Here is a 23,924-nt window from a genome sequence, read left to right on the forward strand (position 1 = left end):
GAAAAGGGCTGCTTTGAGAGCAGGGAATTAAAAGCTAAGAGGGAGCGGAGAGAAGAATGTCCCAAAGCAATGGGGAAGCCCAAAGGGAGAGGATGTGACCTTAATGAGGGTGCTAATGCTGTGGCCCTGCTACTGACAAGTCAAGTAATTGCTGCTCAGGAGGAATGTGAGCCAGCAGAAAACAGTATTCCACCCAGGCGCCAAGAAAAGCAATTAGAACTGGTAAACACCAGTGGCTGACTAAAACCGGGCCCTTAATTAATAGTTTCATCTGAAGGGTAAGGAAATCATTAAGTGCTATTGGTGTCTATTAATTCCCTGCAAGACAAACAACAACAGAGTTTTAAGACTTCTTTCACCCTACAGCGTGTGCAGGAAGGAGCGGCTGAGCCCTTGCACGAGGTGGGAGAGGTTGCTTTGTACAGCTGCGCTCTCCCACTTCACCGCCGGCTGCCCGGGATGTGCTGCAGGATAAAGAGCTCAGACCGAGCATTGAGGTAGGAGGACGTGGCTTTGGGGCTGCTCCATCAGGGCAGGAGAGATGGTGGGTGGAAAACACGACTTCAACAAAAAGCTGTGCGGCTGAAGTACTGTGCCGGAGAGCTCAGGGGAGGGTACGCGGAGCTGGGGGTTTGGAAGACAAATATTGGTGGTACTCTACAGATCCAACCACTGAACCATGGAGAATAGCGTCAGCTTCTCCTGTCCAGCTCAGAGTGTGCTGTATAAATATCAGTTGGAGGAAGAAGTAGGGATAGGTACCAGAACTAGGGAGGGCAGATAAAACTTCCCACTGTATAAGCTCTGGTGTTGTATTGGTAGACTTCATAAAATGTTCCCAAACGCTCAGAAACCAAGAGTGTTAAGAGGTGGCCTTTACAAAGGGCACAGCCTTGATTCTAAGTCTGGATGAGACAAAAGATTTATTCTTGTTGCTTTCTGACTCTCAAGTCATCCACCCACTCTTCCCTGAATTTCGGAAGGACTGCAAATCTCTTCCCAAGCTTCTTTTTTCAATTTGTTCTGTCATCTTTATCTGACGTGGGCACTTCTGCTGCATGGAGGCGAGGAGCGGCTTGTGGCGGAGAGCGGCAGTGGTTGGTTTTCTCCGTGTGTTAGACAGTACATCGCTGACAAGCCTCCAGCACGGACCGGTGCTCCTCCTGTCGCAGGGCTGGTCACTGTGCTTGGCGCAGAAGCCAGCCCAGCCTGGCTGTAAGGCACATCGGCGTTCACACACGCTTCCCCAGCTGGCTGCACGGATACTCGGGGAGTTAATCTTTGCGGTTTAGAGCTGCCCTGGTATCTTCTCCATAAAAAGAGAGCTATGAAGTCACTAGAAGCTCATCCATATTTCTGGAGCGAGGGGGAAGCTCTTCTAGGGTGTCAAACACCTATGGAAGAACGTCTCTTCCTCGCTGTCAAATTTGTGACAGCTCAAGGAACTTCCCTTTAAGATAACCTACCCTCTATTCAAATTCAGACAGTTGGAGTAAGGTAGAGGATTCATCCGAGTCTTGTTTTCTTCTCTTCTGTCAAATGCAACTCAACAGGCTCTTCTCAGCAGACTGATTTCTTTCAAAACCTATCATATGCCATTCGGCCCCATGAAGGAGGTTCACTGCCTTGTTGCCATGGTACCCTTTCTCTAAAGAGGAATAGTTAATTATGCAATTTAAGAAACTAAGGAGGAACGACAGAAAGAGAAATAATAGAAAGGAAGATTCTGGGTTGATGATAGAACTGCTGGCTGCACCAAAATACTCTGTTTACAGGTGAAATATTTGCCCAGCGTATGCTGTGTACAGCCAGGGCTTCTCTGGCAGTGTGGATTTCAAGGAGCTGCCCTTTGCTGGGCGGTGTGCCTCTGCCATCCGGGAAATCAATCCTGTAGTCAGTTACTGCTGTTGCCTGCCCTGGTTAATGCTCCAGAGAGCCTCAGACATATTTGCTTGGCAGAAATTCTCTCTGGATGGAGCTGGGACAGCAATAATACATCACAGACCCATGACAAGCTCATGCCGCCTGTGGATATACAGAGGTACAGTTCGGGACGTAAGTATTTTAAATCTCCTTGGCAGCATTTCATTGTTCCTCAGGCCTACTAACCCCCTGCTTGCTTTACCCAGCACCTCAGAAAATCCAGTTCGTGGTGCACAAGGCGGGACCAAAGAGAGGGCAAGCATCAAAACTGGCAAGATCCCAGCCCCTTTAGAAAGACCGGCATTTTCCGTTTGCCAGTAGCACTGGCTGGCCAGCTACAGCGTGAATGAAACAAAGCATCTCAACAGATCTTGGCCAATAATGGATCCAGACTACAGTGCTCCACACTGTGCGAAGAGGGAGAGCTGCCTCTCGCACGGCACGCTGAGCTCTGCAAGCCAGGGGGAAGTGGAAGAGTTACCCCATCCCTTGTTCCTAAACGTGTGCAGTGAGAGAAAGAGGGAAGGAAGATGACGTGACCCCATGCAGTTGTTTACTACAGATGACTGGAAGGAGATCTGTTTCGGTACAGACCTCAAGATTCCCTTCTGCCTAACAAGGGCAATAATAGCATGGAGGGCTAGACTAGAGCCACATATGGTGGTAACAGGAAGAGAGCAGTCAAGAGGCAATAATAATCCAAAATACTTCTGCAAACACAGCAGGAACGGCTGTCAAAAGACCAACATTTTAATCAGCAAACTTTGTACACAAGAGGCTTCCCACTAAGGGAGTACACGTATTCCTGCTTTTACTACCAGCTTCTACTACCTGGGCTTTTAAGGCCCAGGATGGGCTCTCTTTTTCAAGCTTCCCTCAGAAAGCATTTCCAGGGAGGGTGTCTTTCCATAATCTGCCACAGGAGCAACACTCAACCCAGTCCCTGTTGCATGAACTGATGTTGAATGCAGTGTGTCTTCCATTCTCCTCTCACATTCGCCTGGCTTTCCGTGGGCGGCAGCCGTTGTGTGGAATGGGGGTGTTGTCGGTGATGGAGATGACCTCCAGACCTCCCATAGTCAAACCCTTGATGGCAGCCTGGAAGAACAAAACAGCAGACGACATGCTGTTATCAACACAATGAACAGCAGAGAAGGGAAAAAGCTCAGAGAAAGTTTGGTCCCCTGTCCAAAAATCAAATTTTTCCAGTGGTTCTACTTTGTAATTATCATAAAAATAAGTAATTCATATGAGAAAACCCAGTTTAAACCTATCTGCTCCGGTCCTTTCATCAGAGTTCCCATCAATTTTCCTACTTTAGTTGGAAGAATTCCCAAATAGAGCTTTTTATTCTGCCTCCAAAGTGAAATTGCTCTAAAATTTTAATTATTTTAAAATTTTATTACTAGGCACTTGAGTGATGAATTCTTAAATCACCTTCACAAAAACCAAGTTAATAGATGTAGGCATGAGACCAGCCTGAAATTACAAAACCTGAGAAAGAAAAAAATGAAAAGAAACTCTGACACTTACTTTGCGTCCTGGTCCCAGTCCTTTCACCATGACTCGTACATGTAATACTCCCTTCCCACGTGCTTTCTGCAAAAAGAACAACTGGTTAGTGTTCTCTTTGATATGCTGCTCTGGCTCCCCTGGAGTCTTTCATTCCCTTTTGACCCCCTATCATAGTATTCTTTAAGTAAAAATAAAGAGTAGGTAGTAATGGACACAGAAGACAAATATGGGGATTATTGAACAAAGACATTAGGAGAAAAGGAGGCCTGGATACAGCCATGGCAGTTTGAAGACAACTTCTGTGCTTGGCTGTCAACTCTGCATTCAGAGAAAGCTTGAACATCAAAATACCTGTGACCTAAAGCCAGGGCAAAAATGACATATCCATGGATACGTGACTGAACTGGCAAGAGACTAACAAGGGCTAACTCAAAGATGTTTCCCCTTCTCTAATGCAGTGATTTCTCTCCTGTGATCAGTGGATTCCTTCTAGAGGGTAAATGAGAAAAGCAGGCAAGCTTTGTATTTGCTGTGCAGGAGTCCACACCTTCAGTGCAAAAATTCTAGGGGCCTGCAAATTGAAACTGAAAAACAGCTCCTGTAAAGCATAGATGTGCTGCCACCAAGTGGATGGAGCTCTGCTGGGCCTCTCGCTTTCTGTGTTCTGGTGCAATTAATGTGCCACAACTTTAACAGCAGTGGAATAAAGCTGTCCAAGCACAGCTATGCAGCTATTATGAGGCTCTGATGAGCACAGATTAATAGTGAAGATGTTCTTATGTTCCTCTGAGTCAACCACAATAAGCTGTTGGCCAGCAGTGGCACCAAGCACCTCTGACATGAAAGGCTGGAGCAAGTTCTGCGTAATTTAAGATACGGATTTTCAGTTTAACCTTGCCTCATTCTGCTGTAATGAGGACCATGACACAGCCAGCCTCATCTTCTCCTGCCACCTGGACACCTATGTGTTTTTTTAGGAACAATTGCAGTAAACTGTATGCAGCTGGAAACTACACGTGCGAGGACAGCACTTTCTCTGACTGGAACTGCTGGCAGCAGCTCAATTCTCCTGTGGCTGAGAGCAAATATAAAACATTCAGGCAGTAATTACAGCCACCTCTCAGTCCCCTACAGTGCAAAAATTGAACTGCTGCTGATTCAGGGGCTGTATTTCCAAAACAGCTGAAAGATGTTCACTTAGAAAAAAGGAGCTCTGCAAACTGGAGCTAGAAAAGAATATACTCCAAGTTACATTTCCCAATCACAACCTGTACCGCTAAGTTCACCTTCTCGGCATTTCCAACTGCTGTTTTGAACACACTTTGTGCGAAGATGTGCACTGTGTCCGATGAAGCTAGGGAAACTGTAAGCAAACAGCAGTGTGCTGCTCGAGCGCTAAGAAAGAGAGCTCTGGGCTGCTGCTGCCCACGAGTGAGGTGTGTACCCAGGCAATGGGGAGATGCAGTCAGTGCTCCCCTCTGGGAGTGCAAGAATCATCAGTGCGGACTCACCACTGCTGCTGCCATGGCTGCTGTCTGTGCCGCAATAGCAGTTCCTTTCTTGGCATTCTGGAAGCCTTCTGTGCCACAGGACGTACGGGCAAATGGCCTGTTGTCAAAGCTGACCACTTGGATGTGGGTGCTACAGAAAGAGAGGGGCAGAAGAAAGAAGCAAGCTAGAACAAAGCTCTAGTTCTCCAGCTTGTTCCTGCTCACCTTACTGGCACGGCTTGCCACAGAAGTCCTGCCTCCCTTCTCCATGCCACCCTAACTCAGCACTCCCTTTCGAGGTATCCCACTTTCACAAACCCCCTGCAGAGACCTCCCAGTGGTGACCTTCTGGTCACCTTAGGGAACCTGAGCAAGGTGGCAAAAGCTTTCTGGATAAGGTATACTTTATCTAGGTATTTCTCATATACCACTTAGCCCTTTCAGACGCACCTCTCACTGTGAGTATTTTACCTCTTCTGTTCATTAAAAAAAAAAAAGCACAAAACATTTCTAGAATTTGAAAGAGCTTTAAGAAACAGTGAAATGTCACACTAGGGATCGCTAATGAAACACAACAATCTCTCATAGAGAATATGACAATTTTTTCAACAGCTGTACAGCAACAGTGCTAGAACTGAGGAAGTAACCCTCCATTAAAGCTGTCAGCATCTAATTATTCATATCAGAATGTAGTCAAAATATGTAATAACAATCTTCTTGCTGTTAAAGACACTATAAGCACAGTTATGCTTTCTGAACAGCACAGAGGTTCGGATTCGGTATTATTATCTTCCCAGTCATGGACATCCCTCCTGTGGCTTTCTTCCTTTGAGCCTTTTGATCAAGATGATGACTGGCCAAAGCCTGGGTATGTTGTAAGCTTTCATTTTGCATGAGAGGAGGAATGGAGCAGCTGATTTGCTTACTTGTTGTACGTAGCTTTGATGTGAGCTATTGGGATCTCTTCATAGATCTTTCCATCCCATCTCATGGAGTTCCTCTGCAGGATTAAAGGGCTGAGGAGCAAAATGAGAGTTATCAAGCTCTTACTCTTTAAACTTTGCAAAGTTTCATTTCATATTGGGAAAGAAAGAAGGCACCAAGTCTCTGAAAGACACAAGCTGCGTTTTTGATTGAATCAAGTCACTTCCTTTCCTTCCTCGCCTGAAACACCACCGAAGGCGATAAAGCCTCCCAGCAAGAGGCAAATGGCAGAGCCCTCCCGGCGCGGCCTGGCCGTATCTCACCTCAGGTCGGTCGCGCTCTGCTTCTCCGCCGCCTCCGCAGAGTCCTGCAGCCTCGGGGGGCCGGCGTGTAGGCCACGGCACAGGGCGGCAGCACGGCCCCTGCGGGAAAGAAACGGTGAGGAGGATACCGGGGCCTGCCCCGTGGCTCTGGTTGCGGGGGGGGCGAGCCGCAGGCCCGGAGGGGGCCGGGCCTCGCCATCACGGGGAGGAAAGGCGGCCCAGCAGGCAGCCCAAAGCAAGGGGGATCGGCTCGGTATCCCCCCCTACCCCTCACCGGGGCCCGGTCCCCGCCGCCGCTCACCCCCAGGCCGCTCCGAGCAGCCGTTGCCAGGCGACCGCGCTCATGGCGGCTCCCGCAGCGCGCCCGGAGAGGTCGCCGCAAGGCACGACGGGAGCGAGGAGGAAAGATGGCGGCCGGCGGGAGTGCGGTGCATGCCGGGAGGCGAGGCAGCATCATGGCGGCGCCCAGGCAGCCGGTGGCGGCGGCGGCGGCGGCTTGGGGTCGGTGGTTTTGTACCGCTGCCGCGCCTCGGCCATGGCGGCTTTTCGGGGCCATGTGCCTGCTGAGGCTCCCCCGCATCACGCAGCCCCTGGAGAAGGAGGAGGAAGAGATGGCGGCCCTCATGGGGCAGGTATAGAAGGGGGTGCTGACAGGAAAATGGCCTCAGGCCTGGAGGGGAGGACACCCTGCGGAGCTGGCCGCGGCTGCTAGCCCCGAGGGGGCGACAGGCCGAGGGCTGGGAGGATCTGATGTCCCTGTACAGGCAGTTTGGGGGGACCTTGAGTGATGTTACTCCCCGCCATGAAGCAATACAGCGTGCCCTGTGCGCGATTTGGATTTGCTGCTTGCACCAGGTATCGTGGGTGTTGGTAGCGCTCCCGTGGTCTTCCTCAATGCTGTTGGTGTCCCTGATGGAACAGGGAAGTCCTGCTCATGCTCGGGGAAATTCCCGTCGTCTTGCATCCTACTGAGGTAGAAATAACTTGATTTTCCTTGCCAAGTCCAGCCCATCGTGCTGGCGTCTTAACAATTCTCTGTGTTGCCCTTCTAGATAGAGCTGGAGAAAAGCCAGTACTCGGATCATGAAATCCGCAAGCTGGAGGAGGAGGAGAAGCTCAGGAGGAGGAAGGAAAGCATGTACGATGATGATGAAGCACCTGGCAAAACGGTCATCATGGCTCAAGACCTGGAGGACAAGTGGGAACAGAAGTTACTGCGATTCAAACCTGCTCCGCGGATAACAGGTACAGGCTGAAGTTCATGGGGGGTGAGAACACTAATTGTCAGCCAAACACAGCTGAGTGGAGTTCAGTGGAGGGGAGGCATTTACTGAGTCTTTTTTTTACACAGCTGAATGTAACTCGGTGGAGAGAAGGCATTTGCTGAGCCTTTTTTGTTTTAAAGAAGATTGTGACTTCATGGCATCAGCGTTAGCATGTGAGGAGTTAACTGTCTGATAAGAGAATCAGTGTTTCCATGCTGCAAAATGCATGTTCACGCAACCTTATTAGAGCAAAGTGGTGAAAATGGATGTTGCTTCCAGACAAGAAACTTTGGCCCATTTGATTCTTGAATTTGCATAGCGTTCTTGTTGATTTTTGTTAAGCTGTAGACCCAGGCTGCTTGCTGTAAATTCCCTTTGGAAATGAAACAGTTGGAGTGCAGTCTAGCAGTGGATTCCAGCTGAATCCTGCACTGGCTTCCACAGCAACTGAGAGCATTTCTGTGTAGATTTTTGAATAGTTCCATGTATCCGTGTTTGTGTATTACTGCTGGAAGGGTGTTTGACGCAGAGCGTTGATGAATCAAGGGCAGCAGAGCAGTGCTGCCAGGAGACTTTGTTTCCAGCATGTGTTGGTTTTTGGCAGATGCTGATAAAAACAACAATCGAACATCGTTGAACAGGAAGCTGGACAGAAACCTGATGCTTCTGGTGAAACAGAAAATCGGTAACCAGGAGCTGTGGCTCCTGCCTCAAGTGGAATGGCAGCCTGGAGAGACACTGCGAAGCACAGCTGAGCGAGCCATGGCGACCTTTTTGGGTGTGTAGTTTGCTGTGTGCCTGACCCTCCCTCCTCTTTATCCCAGTGGCTTTCTTCCTCTGCCCTGTCTGAGGGATATTTGCCATCCGCTGTAGGGAAATCACCTCCCATCTGCTGGGTAAAGGCATTTCATGGCAGAGAGGTGAAGCTCAATGGGGTGGGCTTTCTGGCAAGAGCCATGGTCCTGGGTAATCAGCTCTGTAACTATGCACTGTTGCAGAGCAACTGCAGCATGTGGGGGGCTGACTGGGCTGTCAGACTGTGAGTTGGGATCTCTGGCTGCCAGTAGCCACGGTGCCAGAACTGGCGCTCACGGTTTGATGTTGGAGCATCACCAGATGCCCCCTGAATGGTCTAGGCTTGCTCCGGGTATACGCTTTCTCTTTCCCCCTTGTCACCCTGTAGCAGCTTTTGTGGCAGATGGGTGATGGCAAACCCACGTGTCCCTGCTTTTTGTTGTGGGTTGGTAAAACTCTCTTACCTCACTTGCTAGACTCCAGGACAAGTTGTTTTTTTTCATGAGAAAATGCTGACAATTGCCAATATTTCTGCTAAGGAGGAACAGTTGGTCTGAACCAGAAACAAGGAGTGGCTTATGCTGTCTTTCTGTTACTACAGGAGAGCGGTTACTGTTGCTCTGTATTCTTATGTCTGTTTTCTGTTTTCTTTCTCTCATGTTGCTGGGGTCTTGCAGGAGATCACATTCAAGCCAAAATCCTGGGGAATGCGCCATATGGGATTTACAAGTATAAATTCCCCAGGGCCATCAGGACTGAGGATAACGTAGGAGCCAAAGTATTCTTCTTCAAAGCCTTCCTCCAAAGTGATGATTTGCCCCAGGCAGAGCTGAAGAAAGATTACCTGTGGGTCACAAAGGATGAGCTGGGAGATTACTTGAAGTCAGAATACCTGAAAAAAGTCAATCGATTCCTTCTGGACTTATAAGCGATAGGCTGTGCTCCAGCAGATGGGGAAGACGTGGGATGCGACTCCAGGGAGGAACACAGCTGCTGCTTTGCATGGTCTGTGTGTATGAGATGTTAACTTGGGCTCTGGAGGATAATTTGCCTTTGCCTTATTTCCCAGTTCTCTTCACCGGGCCTGTACTAAATAAATATTAAAACTTATACTAGGAAGTGAAGCTCACATCAGGGAATTCTTTGCTCTTGTTGAATCCTCCTCCAACTCTTCTGGAAATACATGTTATGATCTTTTCCTCTCCCAAGCGTGCAACTCCCTGGGGCTGTGGTAGCCGGGAGGCTCGCTTTCCTCACCAGACTCCTGTCATAGTCTAGAGCTCAAGTGGCTGCTTCTGAGCAATGGCTAATGCTTGTCTCTGGCACCTGCTCTTTAATAAGAGCAGCATTGGAGGGTTGTCTGTGTGTCCAGGTGGGAACAGACCCTCCTGGACATAAGGCTGGCCAAGGTGGGTTTTTGGAGAGCTGGAAACTGGGATATTCACAGTTTATTTACATTTAATCTGTGTTGGAGCTGCCTCTGGTGTAGAGTCTGTGATACACGGTGGCTGTGGAGGGGACAGATGCATGAGGAATAGTCGGCAGCTCTTTCTTTAGATGAGCGCTGCTTTCCCCACCCACACTGCCCTCCTCTTGAGCCTCAAGCTGTAGCAACGGACACTGAAAGAGGGCAACATTTGAGCAGCAGCTTTAAGTCTGGGCCGAGAGGCTAATTTTTGCTGGTGGGGGAAGGCTGCTCCCAGGAGCAGCCTCAAAGGTGGCTCTGGCGAGTGTTCGGCTCCCATTCCTGGGGTGTTAGGCTAGTGCTGCTAACCCAGCTAAGCCAGGTCTGCCTCAAGTAGCCTGACCCTACTACCCCAATTTGTTTATAAGAAGATCTATCCTGGGCTTATATGGTGCTCTCTCACTTCTCTGGGGCTGATTCTATTTCTTGGAGTTTTTTTTTTTTCCAGGTTGTTAACGTTGCTGTTTGGTAGTCAGTGTGTTGTCTGGACCTTTCAGAGAATCAGCCTTCTTCAGCATCAGGGAGAGAGGGAGGAAATAGCTGTCGTTAATCATCGGGAGAGAGTTCGGCCTCCAGAGGTGGAACTGGAGATTGCTATATATATTTTATCAATCCTTTGGGAGCTGTTGAGCTGCAGGCCTCAAATTAAAGCTATCCTTAATCACTCCACAAGCCATTGGGGTGGGGGCGTAGCACAGCAGCCTTCTGTTTTCTAACGCTGGGCAGTTTGGGAGCTGCAGGTTTGCCATAAATTACCAACAAAACAAAACTTGTTTTCCTGAAGCACCCTTGCAGGCCTGGCAAGGAGGCTGTGTCTGCGACAGAGAGCACTTACAAAGAGGAAATAAATGTGAAGCAGAATATGTGCCTGAAAAACGGCCGATTTTTTTGGCTTCTGTCTGAGGTCAGCACTGCCGAAGGGGAGGCTATTGCCTTCTCCAGGACTGAAAGCTCCTGCAGAGAGGACAGGTGGGTCCTTCCCCTCAGGCTGTGTCCCACCAGCGAGGGGGTTTATAGGTGCACTCAGCTCAGGATTAGGCTTTTCTCTGTCACCCTGGTTTAGGCCATTGCTGGCTCTGCAACGCACAGCCCCAGAGCAGAGCTTTGTGGGCACAGGCTTAGGGCGTGCCCTTTGCAAAGGTCTCTGACCTGTTTCCCAAAGGCAGATTTTATGTTGCTGGAGGGAAAATTTCAAAGCATATAAAATGCTGTTTGATCAGTGCTTGCTTGCTCTCACAACCAGGAGCACAAAAGCAAGAAAAGGCTGTACTGAAAGCTTGCTGATCTACAAACCCAGGCAGTTCTTATTCTCTGGTTTGCTCAAGCTACGAGTCTTTGGGCACGGTTTGTGCTGAGAGAGGTGTAGCTCCCTCCAGCACTGTGAAGGTCGGAATCAACAGCCGCCTCCATTTTTTTTATTACTTTTTTTCCTCTTGGGCACAGGCCTCTGTTCTTACAGGTAACAGGTGTGTGAAAAGCTTGGGCTTTTCTGGAAGCAGAAATTGTTGTTTTCTCATCACCCAAGCTAAATTCCTGCTTGCAGTCTGCATAGGAACAGTGTCTTTTTTTTTTTTTTTTGTCCCCCTGTAGTTGATTTTATTTAAAAACCCTCAGACAGTTGCTCTAAATAATCCCAGATCCTGCATCACGGGAGCTTTTGCTCAGTTCTTCTATGTGGCCTCCTCTCTGCCCCCAGCCTCAGTGAGAGAGAAGGCTGAAGCGTATCATGCAGGCTTCCTAGCAGAGAGGATGGTTTGTATCTTCTCATCTCCTCTCTACTCCCAGAGGTCCCATGATAGATCAGTGAGGCTGTTATTTTCCTTTGAGAATTTGGTGGCTGCAGGCTGTTTTTCTACAGAGCAAATCTATACCTGTACTCCTTGCAGAGTTGCAGAAGTCGGATCAGGCAGGCTGGTGGGATATATTTTGCTGGTAACTCCTGAAAGGATAGCACAAAGCCGTAAAACGTTTTCTGAGAGAGCTTTTCTCTCTCCTGGAGCAGAAAAAAACCTGTTGAGTCGTAGCTGGGAGAGAGCTGCCGCAGCCACGCTGCGCCTCCTGTGATCCAGCACAAAGAGCAGGGGGAACGTTTCACCTGTGTTGAGCATGAAACACAAAACTCCCCTTGCAAATGTGACACAGAACCGCAGGAGCGTTTGCCCGGGTGCTGAGGGGGTCTGGAGCTTGTTTGCATCCAAAGCCTGGAGGGTATTTCTCGCCTTGGCAAAGGCCTCCTCACACGAGGTCTCTGTTAAAATCTGAAGCCGCGGCAAGTACCTGGGAAGGCACCGAGTTTGCTGTGGCTCTTTAGCGCAAGGCGCAGTCAGATCAATCGAAGAGCTCTGCTGTGAAGTGTGCACCAGACAGGGGCGTTTTGGAAAGGGCCTGTGACTCCTCGCTTTGAGAGCAGCAACGCGGGGCTCATCTAAGAAGTCCAAGGTAAGATCAGTGCTGCAGCTGCTGGGGCCAGCGTCGGAGCGTTGTCTTCCCCTGACTGCGCGCATCGGGGAGGAAGCTGGAGAGCAGTCGGACTGCGGGGACTTTCTGCTCCTCGAAGCCATTTTCAGCATGGGATGCTTTCATTCATGAGGGTGATACTCAAAAGCCAGATCCTTCGCCCCTCCAAGGGGGAAGGAGGCTCATCAAGATGACCTTTCTCTGGTGTGATGCAGTCCAGCAGCTATTGCTAAAAGCTTTCAGGAGCAGAAACAAATGGAAGGATCAGTTGCAGTCTAAACCACCAAGCATCTAAGCCATTGCTTATGTCACCATGTTAGAAGAGAGAAATGGTTTTCTTTGTGACAAATTGATGCTTGCACTTCCCTCCAGCAAACGAGTGATAACAAGTCCTAATAAAACCACTTCACAGATACAGCTTTCCTCTCCTTCCCCTACAAAATACCTTCCCTAGCTGATATCCCTTCTGTCTGCGGGAGTTTTGGGGATTGGTGCTCTCTAAGCAGAGCCCTGCTCGCGTGTTTTGTGATACACTGTGAACTCTTCAGAACAGTGTGCTTTCTCGCGTCATAGGAAGCTGCTGTTTGTTGCTCCTCCTGGCTGGCTCCAAGCAACCAACGGCTTCAACATTTGGAAGATAAACACATGCAGAGCCAGGAGAGGCTGTTGGAGCCATGGGCTACGCTGCTTCCTGCTCTCTAAAAACCTGTAGGAGGAGAGTTGCTATTGCTCCCAAATACAGCCGTGGGCTTGTTAGAGCAGGGAGAGCTGCTCGGGTACAGGGAGCACCCAGTGGTGTCCCTCTCTGCCAGGACAAGGGGTGGGCTGGCTCGGGGACGATAGGAGTTAGATTGTCCCGGCTGGGGCAGCCTCTGGGCTCACTCCCTGTCCCAGAGGATAAGGCATCTCCAGCGGCATCAGTCACTTTGCTTTTGTTCTGTTCAAGCTCCCATGCTTGTGTCGGAAGGGATCCATCTCTTTGGATGGAGGTTTCTCTGGCAGTGCCGGGGGTATCTGTGAGCGCTGCCCGTCCCTGCTGTGCTCAGCAGCCAGGGGGAGAAGCAGTGTGGGGTCCTCTGCTTGTGGCAGCCCGGAGACCCAGCAGAAAATGGCGTGGAAAATCTGGTTGAGATCACCAGTGATAGGAGTGGATGAGGTCTCATCCTTCTATTTTGAGGACACCTTTTTCCTCCCTTTTCTTGTGAAAGCATGCCTATGTTTTGACACAACCAGCACACTGGAAGGACGCAGAGTGGGGCAGGCAGAAAGCAGCACTTGGGTGAATATCTGCTACTTCAGAAGCTCTGCTGATAATACCCAATCCTCAACACCAAGCCCTCAAAAAGCAAAGCCAGGAATTTGTGAGGCGAGTACAAAATGTTGACATCAGGAAGCCCCTCCAGGTAGTTCTAGACACAGCTTTGCTGTCAAGGCTACTTTCCTCCAACAGATCTTGCGGGGGGGATAAAATCCTTTGGCAAGACTTCATAGGCAATGCTTGGAGACCCAGGGGCATTTCTCCATCGAAATATGAAGGGTTATTCAGCAACATTAAAACGAAGCTTCTTCAAAACCTAGGCAAGGTAATAAAGCCTTTATGCAGCGTCTACAAGGCTTCACCACCACAGCCTACTCCAGAAGCTGGACTGTGTGCTAACAGGAGCTGGCCCTTTACCTGGCTGCCATGAACATCCAATCTCATAATCGCCCAGGGCAAAAGTTTTTAGGAAAAGACTTTACAGCTAACAATTTGCAGCTTAAGCTGATCTCTACCGGAGATTAAGGTGAGAGCTGATGTCGGAGGTGGGTTATCTTGTGTCTAAGGGCTGCTCTCCCCCTCGAGCATCTGGGCAGAGGGAAGCTGGGGACATCGGGGCGTGAGGCACGGGCCAGCGCTGCTGCTGGGGAGGATGTGGCAAGCGAATGTGTGTGCGCTGCTGGCCTGCTCCCGCCATGTGCTGCCTGCCTGCTTTCCGCTCTTTCTCATCTATCAAAGTAATTATGCCCATTACATTTCTCCTTTCAGGTTTTACCCTCCCAAATGTTATTCCACAGCATTAAACCTGTGGGGGGAGTGAATTATTGGGGAAAGTAACTAGATATAATCCTGGTTTAATGGGCACATAGGGAAAAAGCACACTGGGTTGAGAGGGTGGCTCAGCCAGTGTCCTGCATCTGCAGGCAAATAGAAATTTATCTTGATGTGTGTATATATCTAGCTTCGTGATCTGTGAGCTCTTAATAATTGGTTTGGTGACCTGCCGGCAGTGCTCTCTCTCTGTAGAGCTTTCCCCAGTCCCCGGTTAATATAATGGGTCACAAATCCCATTTGCTTTTGAATTCTGAGTAATCCTTTTGTTAATGTCGCCTATTGCTTTTCTGGAAGCATTGGAGGAAATCGGAGCCATGTGCTAATCAGTAAATCTGGTTCTGCGAGTTTGTAAGCTGCTGCCCTGCCCTCCTTGCCTTTTCCAAATAACCAGGGCAGCCCATTTGTGTCAGACCCAAAGCCCCCCTCCACAAAACAGCAATTGTTTCCCGAGCTGTGGTACTAGCAAAGGGCACAGGCTGCGAATGTTGGATGAGCTTAAGGGAAGCAGCGGGGTGGGATGGGGAGCGGGCAGCCAAGTGATAAGGGGCTTGGTGAGGAGGGAGGCCGGGCACTGGGGGTGTCTGATCCCACCAACGCCCTGCGTGGAGGGACAGCGATGTCCCCATTTCAGGGTGTGGCATGGGTGACTGCTGGAGGTGGCACCCATGGGGACGCGCTTTTCCGCTCTACCACTGCTCACAGCTCAGTGTCCGGTCTTGTCCCTTGTGCAGAACTAGGGGATGTGGTGCAGCAGAAGGTGCCCTTCCAGCAGGGGCTGGAGGCAGTGAGCAGGATGGATGTTGCCTATCCTATCCCAGACCCTTCTGGATTTCATATCCCTGAATTTTCTCTGGCTGGAAACAGGACTGTGATGAGCTGTAGCCGTCTTGCCTGTGCTCTCCTGCCTTTGTAGGTAGCTAGGTATCAGAGCCCTTTCAGAGGGACAAGAAGCTGACAGATGACCAGCCCCTAAGGTGAGCTGGAACAGGAAGACCCCTACTGAAGGGAGGGGAGGGAGACCATCAGCCCCCGCAAATTGCCTGAAGCTCTGTAAAACACTCCAAATCACCTGCTGTTGGTGCTGACCCAAAGGCTACAAGTGGCTTGTAGCGACCATATTCCTGCTGCAACAGTTGCCCATGGATTGAACTGAGTGGGAAACTCCAGTAGTGTCTCCAAGTGCTCGGAATATCCGAGTCACAAAGTCAATGTTTCTTGATTGTTTTTGTTTCCTGATTTTCTGTAGGTTTTCACTCTCCTGCCCAGCTGACAACCCTCGTCCTTCGCCCCTTTCCCTTGCACTTCCATTTGTCTCCCTATTTTTAGCCTTTCTGTGGCGTTCTTCACGCAATGCCTGTGTGCGCTGCTTTGCTTGGAGCCAATGACGACAATGACATGACCTTGAAGGTAACAGTGTGCGGTGAAGCAAGGTGTGTTGTATTTAGTTAGCTTGCTGTAGCTGGGCTTTGTGTTTGCAACCCGGGCGAGCACACATCATCACTTCCACTTGCTCCTGGGCCGTTTTGCCTGACAAGTCCCACCAGGATTTGGGCTGTTTGACTCCAAAACCCTGGCCTTGGCCCTGGCCCAGGGCAAGGAGCACTATGGGAACCTCCCCAGTGCTGGCTCTAATTTATGAGCTAAATTCCCCCGAGGATGGAGGCAGATGTCGCTTGCTGCCTGTGAAACAGCTCGGTGCGAGGCACTAGATGGCAGGCAGTGACTGGGAAATCCCATCCATGGAGCTTTCCTTCCTTTTCCCCTTAAAATCACCTCCTGCTCTTGCTCTCGCACACTTCAGCGTGGGAGCCTGGAGCCTGGAGTAAGGATCACTGATTTTTAACCGCTGTACCTAAGCTTGGTGCCTGGCACGTTGAAGGATCCCAGCGATTGGCAAAGGGTCATCTTTGCTCCACGGAGGCTTGAGAAGTAACTGGAGGCTCAAAGGAGTTTCTAGGGCAGAGAAAAGAGGCAGGGAGCAGGCGGGCAGCATGTGGGGGGGGATGGTGGGTGGGTGCTGTGCAGGGCGTTAGGGAGGGATGGAGGCGCAGAAGGGGTGCCTCCATATGGGGTAGGGATAGGGGCAAAAAATGATTGTAGGTGTTTGATATGGGCAAGGAGAAGTCAAGGATGAATTTCCTACGGCCTTGTTGTGCAGCGCTTGCTTTGGAGAGGGCAGTGAAGGTGTTTCCAGCAGTGTCCAGCTTTCAGCCGTATGCTGTCCCTCACCTTGCGAGAGGGAGTGTGTTTGATGGACCCTGGGTGTGCAACTCAGTCACCAGGGAGGGCCTGATCCTTTCCACAAGGTGGCACAGCATGCCCTTGTTTTACTTGGGTTGGGCTTTGGGGGTTTATCCCCAAAAGTGATTATAAAAGTAGGTTTACCTAGAAGAAGGGATGTACTTCCCTCCCTACCCTAGTGATGCAGCATGGGCTCCCGTGGGCTGTTAGAGGGCAGGGGTGGCAAAATCCCTCTTTTATCCTCCCTTATCAGCCAGAGGTCTGAGTTCAAGGTGTCCCTGGGCCCTGCTACGCGCTGTTCCCACCCCTACGATGCTCAGGGCAAGACAGCCTCTGTGGTGCGGGGTGCCTGGTTGTCCTCTTCTCAGGCACCATCACAGAGCTGCAGCCCCTGTGTCATGCTCTGGGTGTTGTAGGTCCCCTGTAAGCACCTTCCAACAAAAAGGGGATTATCTATAGCTTGTTAGAGTCCTTGCAGGGAGGGAGAATAAAGCTCTTTGCTCTGAAACGTTCTCTTCCCTGGGATTACAAGATAATGCATATGAAACGACATTAGCTCAGCCAGGTTTATGGATTATTTGAAAATCAAATTCTTTTAATCTCATCCGCCATCTGGCACCAGCATAACAGCCAGCAGCCAGCTGACTGCTGCTTCCACCCTGACTGTGTCGGAGCGACTGGAGTCCCAGAGACGGCGAAGGGACACCAGCATCCTTGGCCACCACTGTGTGTCCTGGCACAGGCGCCTGGGCCAGCCTTGTCCTTATTTCTTCCTAAAACAGCGTGGAGGTAACACGTCTCTGTGGAACTGACGTCTCTCCTTGGTGTGCGCTGGAAACGAACAGACAGGCTGGGAACATCTCACTGCTTGCGCCTGTGTGACCATGAGACTCAAAGTCAGCAGCCAGAGGGGTGCCCACGCCTCGGAGAAAGGTGAAGATCTGAGCGGGGGACCTGCCAATCTCACTAACGTGATTTGTAGTGATCTCCTGCTTGGGCAGGGAGGGACGAGGGCACAGGAGCTCCTTGCAGGCTGCTGATGCAGAGCTTTTTCCAAGGAGGTTGTGTTTCCCCTTGAATATTAATTGGGAGCTGCCAGGCTGCATCTGGGCTCTGTGGTGGGGCTGGAGGCTCCTGTGAGTATCAGGGAGCCAGTGATAAATCCTGCTGTTTGTGGGGGGCCATGTGAGTGGGCACGCTGTCCCCAAGGAACAGGGCAGGGTGGAAGAGCACGTCGGAGAGGCAGCATGGAATGCTTGTGAAGCAGTGGCACCACGGGGGCCAGCCTGGCTCAGTCTCCTTGGCTTACAGGTCAGGGAACAGATGGGGTTGGCGAGCAGTCTGAGACCACCGTGGAAAGCTGGAGCCACCAGAAATGGGGGCATGTGAATGTGCGAAGGCTGCGTGCTGGGTGCTGGTGTCCCCACTCCATGGGTACAGTTAGCACCTCCCTGGGGAGGGGACAAGGTTGGGTGACTCCTTCTCCTAGGAGTGAGCCAACCCCCCAGCTGATTTTTCAGATGCGTAGCCAGCTGTGCTGCAGAGCTGCTTGGTTCTCATGTTTTTGGTTTCTTCGCTGAGCCTCAATAGGACCATCCGTCTTCTCCTGTCTCCTCCAGAAGGCTTCTGCACCTACTATCAAGGAGCGCTATAATCTCAGTACCCATTTAACATGAATAAAAAGCCTTCTGGGACAATAGGTCACGGTTATACAATTTAGCTCCAGTAGAGAAAAGGCCTTTATAGCTATGAATACATGAATACTTAAAATATATATATATATAACATTGGTTAACATCAGGACATATAAGCATAATATATATATAGCACTGGGCTAACAGTCTGTTCCTTGACTCCCTCTACAGAAGCCGTAGCTGTTCTGCCTGTCAGCTTTGTCCCAGCGGCTCTTCGTGGCTGGAGTCACAATTTGCAGTGCTGCCCGCTTTTGCTCGGCTCTCGGCACAGAGAGCGGCTCTTACAGGCAGCGAGAGGCCGGGGAGGGAGGTCTGCGGTTGCTTCTCGGTGGGGATCGGGATGCGAGAGGAGCGGACGTGGCACCTCTGCCCGCAGGTAAGGAATCGCACATAGAGCCAGGTTGGTAGATGACGCTCCACGCCACAATTCGCTCCCATGATTTGTGTGCCCTGGAGACAGTTGTATGCAAGAAAAAAAAAAAAAAGGAAAAAAAAAAGAAAAAACAAACAAGAAGAAAAATGAATAGCTTTAAAGAAAGGAAAGTGTCATTTCGGTATGTAATTAATTACTAATTATACAATTGCAGCTTTGTATCATTAAAATTACTTGGTTTTTCAGTACATTGTAGTTTTAATTAAACAAATCCTTAGGTTGTTTTTTTTCCCCCCTCCTCCTTTGTAACTCAAATTAATTTTTTTTATTAGTGCCAAAGAATAAATTAATTGTGTAATTAGTGACTATTACTCTGTCACTCCTGGAAAGGTTATTTCCAGGTTGTATGTATGTATGTACGCATGCAGTGGCTGGGGAATGGTTATGAAGTGCTGTTTGATACCAAGACTCCTTGGATGTAGCTGCTGGTGGCTGGGGATGCTGGTGGAGGTGGGGATTCGGCAGCGCTGGGACACAGCTGGCAAGAAGGGCATGAAAAACTCTGCCAGGACTGGCTGGAGGAGGCCGACAAACACTGGCAGGTATCCCCTTGCTTAGGTGAACGCCTGTGAGTAAATACGTTTCATTTTGATGCAGAAATGCCCTCTGGAAAGCATCCTCAGACCCTCCAGAAAGCAAGTGGGAGCGAAGCAGTGGCTGCTTCCGTGTGCTCCCCCTGGTACCGGTGAGGGAGAAACCCCAGGGTGGGATTTTCAAGCATCCACCATCGCAGTCGTCATTACAAGGGGATGGCAAGTGTCCCCCTGCCCCACGACATGTAGGGTATGCAGCAGATTCCAGGCAGGAAGAGGAGAATTTAACATGCAGCTAGTGATAGGGTCTTAATGGATCTGCACTTATTATTTGGGAAAGAAAGAATCAGGATTTACAGGCTTACGAGAGATTAGCAAGCATGAATGTGTGTTGCTGCATATACCGCTCTTTTCGTAAACCCATTGTGGCATTAGGCTGATACAGAGTTATGCCATTACTAGCATGACATCAGGGTATCAGATAGCCTTGATTATAAGATCCAGCAGCTGTACTAAGGAAAAGAGGGCTTTCCCACTGGCCTGCTGATCCTCTCCTGTTTGTAGCTCGTGGTTTGGCTGGGAAACCACCTTGATTTTCAGGCAGCATCAACACCACCAGTAGGCCAGACACCTTGCGAGCACTGGCCCGCAGTGGGGAGGATTTTTGATCACCCATCGAAGTGACCAAATTGAGGCTTTAAATGTTTCAGCTGCCCTCTCCCGGGGGTTTTAAAGCAGAAGAAGGAAAATGGGTGCATGAGGATCCTCAGGTGTCTGTGCGCTCAGTTGTAGTGGTAGAGGGAGGTCTTGGAGTGCTCAGAGGAGCTCCGGGCACTCTTGGATATACGCGTTAGGGGTCTTCCAGTGTGGCTGAAACCGTGCATTTCTGGTTTTAGCTAAAGTACAAAACGATCCTCATAAAGGTGGTGTGTCTGTTGGCTTCAAGTACCGCGTGCCCTCAAGGGCAGTAGCTGCGAGGTCTTGGCTCTTGAAGCCCTGGATGTGCGTGAGCTACCTGGCGATGTTAAGAAATCGGTGCGGGTGTAGGCAGCTTCAAGAGCCTGCCTGTACTTCGTAGGCTGCAAGTCTTGACCCCATGTGGCTGGCCACACGATCAACGTGGGTAACCTAAGCAAATTGAAACTTTCGGCTGTGGGCTTCCCTAGGGATGGTGTTTGTAAGCAGGGACGTGCTGAGCAGGAAACTGTGATGGAGGAGCGGGGAATGGAGGGGTTATGAAACATCAGAGACACTGCGTGAGCGCAAGTTTTGATTTTTCACTAAATATTTTCCTCTTTAATTTAAACCATTGTTTTTTTTTTTTTTTTCCTAGGAAAATGTAATAATAAGAGCCCATGTGTTTCTAACTAAATGGCAGCCTGTGCTTAGTAAACAATCCGGGGTCCAGTTTGGATGGGATCCCTGCGTTGATGTTTCTGGAAATAAAATAAGAATCGAGCTAAGGCAACTTGTTGCTGGAGCTGCCCGGAGCTGTTGCCGGAGCCGAAGGGAGTGAGAGCCCCTGGAGCATCCAAGTCCGCAGGCAGCTCTGTGTGACTGCGAGAGGTCCCTCTGCTGCCCAGACCTGGCTCCTTTCCCTGCTCTCCGTCAGTCACCCGTCACTGATGGGTCCCAGGAATGACCCTACCCCTGGGCTCCCTTCGTGGGCTCCCCTTAGCACGGTTGCTTTCGCACCTCCTGCCTCTCCATTCTCCTTTGGGGGTGATTTTGGCAAGGAAATTTGGCTTCTCCTGCCTCTGTGGTCTGCAAAGACTAGATGCATCCACGCAGCTGCGTCCCATCTCCGCACCGGGACGGAGAGCATCCCTCTATGGCAGGCAGTGGGCAACCTTCTGTTGCCAGAATGTGCCGGTCCCTTGGGCAGCCACTTCCATTTTGCCTCGTCCTTCTTGCCACAGGTTCCCTCCCCAGTGCCCGTTCACTGATCTCCTGCAACACCACTTGCATTGCTGACACTGGGCACTTTGGACTTGAACTGGGACCAGTTACCCTGTCAGGGTCCCGCTGCTTTTAGTGCTTAGATCACTTTTGAGTGTGAGATTCCAAAGTCACTTGGAATATTTGAAAAACGGTGTCTATTTTTTTTTCCTCTCCATTGGAGTGTATATCTGTGGGGTTTTTTGTTATTTCTTTCTTGTCCATGTTTAAAATTTCTTTTGGACATAATTTCTTTTTGTGATGTAAGTGTTCTGACAAACTTGACCCTACGCTGCAAAGCAGTTCTGCACGAATGAACCAGGCAGGTCAAGCAATCTTCCTCTCTGGTTCCTTCCCCTGAAGTAAAAAGCGACCCTACAATCACAAACCCGGTGCGTAGAACCCCGTGCATTCAAGAGACCCTACAATAACAAACCAGCGTGCACGCAGCCTGCTGCTGATTAGCGTTGACATGGTTTCAAATGCTCCTGCTGATGTGTCCTTTCTGAGGGCATCAGCGTCAGCCGTCCTTTTAGCTGTGAAACGAGGAGGATGACTCATGAACCATACCGACGCAAGTGGTGTCAGTACCTCGATGGTCCATCAGGTTTCTAACCTGCGTCAGCAAAATCAGGGGTGAAGAAGGAAATGAGATTGACAACCCAACCTGAATTTGAGGGGGAGACGGCAAGTGATACGGAAAATAAAACTCCGCCTGAGCCTGTGTCCCCACTCCTTACCAGACACATGCTGCAGGGAGACCCAGCTCTGCAGACCTTCAGGCATGGACTGTTCCCGTCACTTACGGATATTGGAAACATTCATTTTTGACAACGCTCTCCAACAGGCTCTAACTTCTTCCTCTGCTGACAGCCTGAGAGCATCTTCCCCTCCTCTCTCTGCAGAGCCTTTTGAAGGACTGATTATTGTGGGCTGGTACCTCTGTCCTCCTGAATTTGCCATGAATATTATGTCCGCTGGTGCGAGAAACCCTCCTTAGGTCACAAGCAGCCCAGAAGTGCTTAACAGTCCTGAAGCTGAGAAAGCAGATGAGAAGGCTGATAAAAGCAAACTTAAGACGCTGTGAACCCCAGTTATGATGATTTATGGCTCTCTTTATCTCAAGATGCTTAGAAACTGACGTTTTCTGAAGTAATGAGAGTGAGGTCTTTGGAATAAACTAGGAAGAGGTGCTGTGTGGGGTTTTTTTTTTGTTTGGTTTTGTTTTCTTTTTTTTTTTTTTAAAAAAAAGCTGTTTCAGACAATACAAGCAATTACACATTCCTGGGTGTCTCTCCTTGTTTGCCATTTGTAACAGCAGAAAAAATGTTGGAGACAAATAATGTAGTTTGGGTTAAGGGACAACCAGACTGGACCATCACCTGCAGCCCAGGTGTGGCCTTCACAGAGCACCAAATAGGGGTGAGGAACCAGCCCTGTTCTAACGGCAGGGTGCTGCCCTATGGGTGCCTTGGCAGCGCTCCGACCTTCCCACAGCTCCAGGGACAGGAGATGTTGAGATGCCAAGGGGCGATGTCAGCTTCTACCTCTACCAGCAGCCCAGTGCATGCCTCTGCTCAGCCTGGCAGCAGCTCCCAGCCCTTCCTCCCCAGCACACGGAGCAGTCATCGGCAGCCTCAGCACCCACCTACGTACCTGCATCCTTTAAGCCTTCCCCATCCTTTCCTCCATCACCAGCCAAAGCGGTGGGAAGCAGCCTGGAAAGCTGGTGGGACATATCTCCCCCAGGTGCTCCGAGATCAACAGCACTACCCCAAGAGCAAATCTGATATCGCAAGCGAGACCTCTCCCAGCGGGCAGGAGAGTAATGAACTGGAGTTGCGCTGTAATGATTTTTTTAAAAATATGTTTTTTAAGGCTGGCTGTCGATGCCCCAGCTAGTTCTTAAAAAGGCTTTCATTTTTCCTAGAGCAGAAATACAAGAGAGCGCTCTGCATCTATTTACCATGCAGAGGGGTCAAAAATGGCTCTTCTCCCTCCCGGGTCCCTGCAGCTTCTCCAGCAGAATTAAAAGACACACGCGGAGCTTCAGCGCCAGGGTGAAGAAGAGAGGGAACAGAAGAGAAGAGCCCTCTGTTTCATCCCACCTGCTCTGTGATGGTGACTTGCCCCGAAGAGTCTCAGGAAAATCCTGTGTAAATGGAACATAAATGTTTTATGAATTCAGCCCTGGTGGAGTAAATTAAAGGGTCATTAATGGCCTCATTAAAGAGCTTTGCACTTTGTTCTGAATTATGAAAGCTATCATGCAATGTTAAACTAAATGGAGTTTTCAGCGAGATTTTAAAACTCTTTAACTAGTTCCCTCTCCCCCTTCTGTCTCCCTCTATTCTTTTCTCTCCCCCCCCTTTTTTTTTGTCTCTGAGAAATGTCTTTCGAGGGAGCCGCCTGTAGCGCTACAAACTGGATTTCAATTATAAATCTTCTTATGCTCCACTAATTGCCCAGAATTTTTCTCGAGAGCTGCCTGAGGTTAATGCTGATGAAGAAAGAACCCTTTTGTCTTTTCTTGAAATGGTGCCCCCCTTCCCAACCTCTTATGAGACGTCAAGCAGGGAATTACCTATAATGACACCCAAACGGGATGCGGAGAGCTGCCATGTGGGAAGAAATACAAGTTTGCCATGGCTTGGGAGAAACCTTTGGCTCCTCCGGCATAGAATCATAGAATGGTTCGGGTTGGAAGGGACCTTAAAGACCATCGAGTTCCAACCCCCCTGCCCTGGGCAGGGACACCTCCCACTAGATCAGGCTGCTCAAAGCCCCATCCAGCCTGGCCTTGAACACCTCCAGGGATGGGGCAGCCACAACCTCC

General features: G+C 49.9%; 2 protein-coding genes and 1 long non-coding RNA gene across 3 annotated transcripts; 2 read left to right on the forward strand and 1 right to left on the reverse strand.

Annotated features, from left to right (window-relative positions):
- Nucleotides 1-2,652: 2,652 nt before the first annotated feature.
- Nucleotides 2,653-6,620, reverse strand: MRPS11 (mitochondrial ribosomal protein S11). The gene is made up of 6 exons (XM_063346742.1): nucleotides 6,477-6,620; nucleotides 6,176-6,274; nucleotides 5,855-5,944; nucleotides 4,950-5,079; nucleotides 3,457-3,522; nucleotides 2,653-3,021 (listed from the first exon to the last, which is right to left on the reverse strand). Exons 1-6 carry the CDS (start codon nucleotides 6,518-6,520, stop codon nucleotides 2,914-2,916), a joined length of 537 nt encoding a protein of 178 aa, XP_063202812.1. The 5' UTR covers nucleotides 6,521-6,620; the 3' UTR covers nucleotides 2,653-2,913.
- Nucleotides 6,555-14,744, forward strand: MRPL46 (mitochondrial ribosomal protein L46). Its single transcript, XM_063346741.1, has 4 exons — nucleotides 6,555-6,807; nucleotides 7,228-7,420; nucleotides 8,045-8,218; nucleotides 8,913-14,744. Exons 1-4 carry the CDS (start codon nucleotides 6,583-6,585, stop codon nucleotides 9,161-9,163), a joined length of 843 nt encoding a protein of 280 aa, XP_063202811.1. The 5' UTR covers nucleotides 6,555-6,582; the 3' UTR covers nucleotides 9,164-14,744.
- A 1,613-nt stretch (nucleotides 14,745-16,357) lies between these two features.
- On the forward strand, nucleotides 16,358-22,249 carry LOC134521173 (uncharacterized). The gene is made up of 3 exons (XR_010072668.1): nucleotides 16,358-17,423; nucleotides 18,356-18,560; nucleotides 20,484-22,249. It is a non-coding gene; the product is annotated as an uncharacterized LOC134521173 (long non-coding RNA).
- The last annotated feature ends 1,675 nt before the right edge of the window (nucleotides 22,250-23,924 follow it).

The sequence above is a fragment of the Chroicocephalus ridibundus genome, chromosome 9 (genome assembly GCF_963924245.1).
Source record: "Chroicocephalus ridibundus chromosome 9, bChrRid1.1, whole genome shotgun sequence".
In the NCBI taxonomy this organism is placed as follows: domain Eukaryota; kingdom Metazoa; phylum Chordata; class Aves; order Charadriiformes; family Laridae; genus Chroicocephalus; species Chroicocephalus ridibundus.

Excerpts from the sequence above, each read along its gene's own strand:
- MRPL46 (XM_063346741.1), top strand. The coding sequence starts at position 6,583 with ATGGCGGCCGGCGGGAGTGCGGTGCATGCCGGGAGGCGAGGCAGCATC. Across the intron at positions 6,808-7,227 it reads TGGCGGCCCTCATGGGGCAG|ATAGAGCTGGAGAAAAGCCA; the intron begins GTATAGAAGGGG and ends TTGCCCTTCTAG. Across the intron at positions 7,421-8,044 it reads ACCTGCTCCGCGGATAACAG|ATGCTGATAAAAACAACAAT; the intron begins GTACAGGCTGAA and ends GGTTTTTGGCAG.
- MRPS11 (XM_063346742.1), bottom strand. The coding sequence starts at position 6,520 with ATGAGCGCGGTCGCCTGGCAACGGCTGCTCGGAGCGGCCTGGGG. Across the intron at positions 5,080-5,854 it reads ATCAAAGCTACGTACAACAA|CACCCACATCCAAGTGGTCA; the intron begins GTAAGCAAATCA and ends CTCTTTCTGTAG. Across the intron at positions 3,022-3,456 it reads GACTGGGACCAGGACGCAAA|GCTGCCATCAAGGGTTTGAC; the intron begins GTAAGTGTCAGA and ends TTGTTCTTCCAG.